Source organism: Triticum aestivum, chromosome 5B (assembly GCF_018294505.1).
Source record: "Triticum aestivum cultivar Chinese Spring chromosome 5B, IWGSC CS RefSeq v2.1, whole genome shotgun sequence".
In the NCBI taxonomy this organism is placed as follows: Eukaryota; Viridiplantae; Streptophyta; class Magnoliopsida; order Poales; family Poaceae; genus Triticum; species Triticum aestivum.
In genome coordinates this window covers 9,551,186-9,555,983 of record NC_057807.1, presented here as the reverse complement: position 1 = coordinate 9,555,983, position 4,798 = coordinate 9,551,186, and the positions used below count along the sequence as shown (strand labels likewise).

The 4,798-nt window shown below is 45.7% G+C and overlaps 1 protein-coding gene across 1 annotated transcript; it reads right to left on the bottom strand.

The window, feature by feature from the left end:
* Positions 1-215: 215 nt before the first annotated feature.
* Positions 216-4,222, bottom strand: LOC123115428 (uncharacterized). Its single transcript, XM_044536587.1, has 2 exons — positions 3,845-4,222; positions 216-2,550 (listed from the first exon to the last, which is right to left on the bottom strand). Exons 1-2 carry the CDS (start codon positions 4,178-4,180, stop codon positions 424-426), a joined length of 2,463 nt encoding a protein of 820 aa, XP_044392522.1. The 5' UTR covers positions 4,181-4,222; the 3' UTR covers positions 216-423.
* Positions 4,223-4,798: the final 576 nt, after the last annotated feature.

Sequence of the window (4,798 nt, the reverse complement as noted above, 5' to 3'; positions counted from 1 at the left end):
GCATGTTGGTTTAGCTTGTCTCAAAAAAAATGTATGTTGGTTTAGCAATGGTATCATGTAGCCTTTATCCAGTTCTCAAAATAAAAATAAAAATTGAAGCCTTTATCTAAGATGGTCGTGTTGCTAAGTAATATCTCATTCTGAAAAAAAAACTATATCTAGCTAGAGTACTGCGTTGATCATTTTATATATTTCCTTCTTTTTTTATTCCCAGCTGTCCATGAAGCAAACTGATTATACATTTTTCACGAGAACAACTATTGCATTAAAGTAGGGTCGAAACTGTACCAAAAAAGAGAGTGGTCTGGCCACCAACAACACTCACACACTCACACACAACACCAGATAATAAAACATCACACCAGTTTACCAGGTAAACGCTTACAATTATCCATTGTCTTGACCTTTATTCTCGGGATATCATCAGAGGCGAAGAGTTGCTTCATTGTCACCATGAGCTTCGGCGATTAGGGATTTCACCTCCCTTTCCTTCCTCGCGGCACTTGTAAACAAAGTGTCCAAAATCTTAGCAATGGAAGCGCTTACCCGGTGTGTGTCACCGCCATAGCCTCCCCCGCTCCTGCCGAGGAGTATCTTGGCAACTGAAGCATATACCTTGGGTGCATCATGGTTGAGCTGATCAACCACTTCCCTCGCTTTCCACTCAGCATGCGTCAACAACTCATTCTCCTTCTCGGCATCACGAAGGAGGATCTTGGCAACTGAAGCATATACCTTGGTTGCATCACGGCTGAGATGGTCGGCCTCTTCCCTTGCTATCCACTCAGCGCGTGTCAACAACTCATTCTCCTTCTCGGTAGCACCAAGTCGTCCTAGGCGCTCCTCATGCACCTTGAGCCGCCCAATAACCTCCTGGAGTGTCATGGTGTTGAGGTCGCCAAACTGCTCGATGGTTGAAGCAATCTGGAGGTACTTGTTGGGGACGGCGCGGAGGAACTTCTTGACGGTGTATGGCTCCTCGATGCGTTCACCGAGTGCGTGGATCTTGTTGACGACCGTCGTCAGCCGGACGGCGAAGTCGTCGGTGGACTCCGTCTCCTTCATGCGCAACCCCTCAAACTCCAGCTTGAGGGTTTGCAGCTTGGCATCCCTCAGGCGCTGGTCTCCGATGTGCATGGTCTTGAGCGCCTCCCACGCCGACTTGGCTGTATTCTTTTGGGATAGGAGGAACAACGTCCCCTCCGGGATAGCTTGGTAAATGGCGGCTAATGCCATTTGGTTGTTTCTCGCAGAAACTTTGGGATGATCTTTGGCTACCACCGCGTCCCAAACTCCTTGAGCACGCATGTATGCCTCCATCTTGATGGCCCATGCAGCATAGTTGCTGTCTGTGAGAATGGGATACTGCAGCGGGCCTAAGTTCATCGCCGGCTTGGAGCTTCCCTCGACTGCAGAGTAGAGCATCGCTAGAAAGAGCGAGGCCAGTGCAAGTGCCACAGCAACACTCGGTAGCAAGCAAGAGCAGGGGTTGCTCTTTGCCCTTGCGATGATCTTTCCCCATCTAGTAGTAGGAGAAGGAGAAGCAGCAGGATTAGCAGCGGCAGCGGCTGCAGAGGCATCGGCAGCCTTGCTGGCGTCCTGGACATCTTTTTGGCCCGGGGTCAGGAAATGAGCATTGAAGAGATCGTCCATGGTGGTTGCACGCTGCCAATTGTTCGAAGATAGCCATGACAACATGTAAGGGAGCCCTGATTTCTTGTACTGTTCGGTGTTGCGGATGTCTGCCGGCACCATCTTCTGATAATCCTCCTTGAAGGCTGGCACATTTTGGAAAGTGTCCAATAATGTTTTCATCCTGCTAGCAAGACTAGCAAGATAGGCTTGTTGCTGTTGAGGAGAAAGTGAACCATTGGCCTTGAGCTGATTGATCCGTGCGAGCTCTTCTGCCTCATAAGCTGAGCGGATTTCATTCAGCCGTTTCACCCGTGCGAGCTCTTGTGCCACATCATGGTCCTCGGATAGTTTGCTGGAGTATTTATCAAGTGGTCGCATGACAGACACGTCAATGTCGGCCAGCTGCTTGCTCACGGCACTGAGGCCATGGTACTGGCCACCAATGGTCAGGACCGTTTGCTTGCCCTCCTTTGTGGCTGGCAGCACCAGGTAGACGATGAAGTTCTTCTTGTCACCGGCGTACATGTTGTTGATGTGCACGGTGCCAGACCGCCCGTCGGCGCCAGTTTTGTTGGGGTAGCCTCCAGACGCGATGGACGATATGAGGACACCATAAGGAGTCCCGAGGGTGATCTCGACGGACGTGGCGGCGACGGACGTGATGCCAGCAATGAATAGCTGGAAGGCGTAGTTAATCTTCTTGGGGTCCTTGTTGACGAAGGAGTAGGTGCCCGAGGTCTGGTCGGCGATGTACTTCAAGGCATGAGGGTCGTGGTCGTCGCCCAAGCCAAAGGTGTGCACTGGGAAATCAGGGCTAATAGTTTCCTTGAAGATACCATCGTCCAAACCATCCGACAGGAACACGATGCAACCTACACGGCTGCTCATCTCCTGAGTTTGGCGCCCCCGCAAAACCTAGCATAACAACAGGAAAAAATTATGGACGGAAGAATTCGTTCGAAAAAAAAAATCATGGCTATATATATGTACAGAAATACTAAATCCGACATTAGATTTTTGAGCATGGCAAATCGAACAGGTTTTAGGCAAATTATGTTGTCGTGAGGATGACAATTTCCTATAACAAGTATGACAATTCCTGGCAAAAAACTGAACATGGCAAGGATTTGCCATGCTTGTTAAAGAAAATTGTCATCCTCGCGACAATATAATTTGCCACTTCGGCCGTTTGATTTTTTTTAACCAACCTCATATATTAATTAAGTAAAAGTGTTATTACAATCGTTCGCTACATAATTCACCTCAGACATTCGATTTTCCATGCTTATAAAACCGACGTTCTATTTGCAGGGAAATCCTATATGTATGTAGCACTGATCGATCATTGATAGAACAAATAGGTGAAAATTTTAAGACACACCGCTTAAATCTAATCTTAGCAGGCACTTGATTAAGAATACACTGGGGGTATGTACAGTAAGAATAGCAAGATGAAAAGCAAGTAGGTTTCGTAGGTTTAGTGCCCTCTTTTCAATAAGTCTTCCATATGTGCTATATGTTTAAACACATGCATGGAGACGTGTAAAGCAAGTGAGTTCATTGAGGCTATTATATTTAAACATCGATTTAATGACATTAGATATAGTAGTACTGCATTGGGGTTGCCCTTACGTGCCACATGCATGGAGATGTGCAAACTTCTTCATTAATGAGTATATTTTGTATTTGATACACGTACCACAGAAATGTTCAAATATAATTATTTAATTTGTATGTTTACTTAATATGCCTATGTGTTATCTTGAAAAGTGTATGAGATACAAAAGACGAGAAATATAGTTTGTAAAAGTACTTAGTAATTAATGTTCAATTTATAAGTACAAAACCTCCATACATGAAATCTTGTACATGTATTATTATCATCACATTTTGGGGTCTAAAATAGTACCCAAGTCTTTCACAACATAAATTTCTCGAGTGTTTCATAGCTAACAACCATGGTTCTACAAGCAACTTACTTAACTATGATCGCTGAAAATATTAAAATAGTTTTGATTAATTTGCAAGATCATGTAAGTTGCTTAAAAATCATTGTGTGTGTGATCGTCTGGCCTGGTATGAATTCTTTGTAACTGCATCTTCTTGAGTCGATAAAATGAATAAAATTTCCTTTGTCAAAAAGTTCAATGTACATGCTGCTAGCCCACCACACCAATATCCATCCAGATTCACCAAGTCAAGGGATTACCTGAGCTCCCTCGTGCAGAGCCGGGCCCATGTTGGTGCCACCTTTGGTGAAGAGCTCATTGATCTTGTCCCGAGCGGCTCTCCGGCCTTGCTCAGACATGTATGTGAGCTCCATGAGGCGGTACACATTGGACTCAAAGGATACGATGGAGAGCCGGTCGTCGTTGCCGAGCTTGTCAATGACGTTTGTCATGGCCTGCTTCATCTGCTCCAGCTTGTCCCCGAACATGCTCCCGCTGATGTCTAGTACAGCCACGATATCAACACCAACGTGCCGCTGCGGCTTGGAGCCTCCCACCTCGTCCAGTGCCGTGACCCGCACCATCACCGGAAACATGTTATGCGTCTTCTCACATGGATACCCGCTGTTTGCCGTGAACGCTTGCACCTTCACCTGAACATGCATATGCAAGGATGCAGCTAGCCAGGTTAATTTAGGTACGGCAGAAAATACGCGTAATATGTTGGCTCATGGAAATTAAACATGGAAAGAGGTGAGCTTCGGCTTAATCTAGTTACCAAAGTGGTATCGCCCGTGATCCAGGAGCGCCAACTCGCAGCCGCCTGCCAGACGAAAATCAAAAGCTTGAATTTTAGCAACATGCTAAGAAGAACAAGAACAAGAGGAACAACAAGACGAAAACTGATCGAGTCACCTTGCCAAGGGCCATCTTCTTAGTTAGCTAGTCGATCTTGTTGGGGATCAAGTATTGCTTCTGTGCTTGCAAATTGCAGTGTGCTCTGAGCTTGAAGGATGGCATGGTTTATATAGAGGCGACAAGCAGCTAGCTACTTGGTACCAAACGTCCTGACCAATATACTATGGCAACAAGAAATGAAGGTGTTGTAGTATAATTTTGAAGACTTGAAAGACTTGATACTTGTTGTAAGACTCTTGGGTTGTTGCTTTGTATTGGCAATGCCTTTCATATAAATAAATAAGTTCGATGTTGAA

Bases quoted from the DNA above. Each gene is read 5' to 3' on its own strand.
- LOC123115428 (XM_044536587.1), bottom strand. From the start codon at position 4,180: ATGTTTCCGGTGATGGTGCGGGTCACGGCACTGGACGAGGTGGGAGGC. The intron at 2,551-3,844 runs GTAATCCCTTGA...TTGTTATGCTAG, and splicing joins CTCTGCACGAGGGAGCTCAG to GTTTTGCGGGGGCGCCAAAC.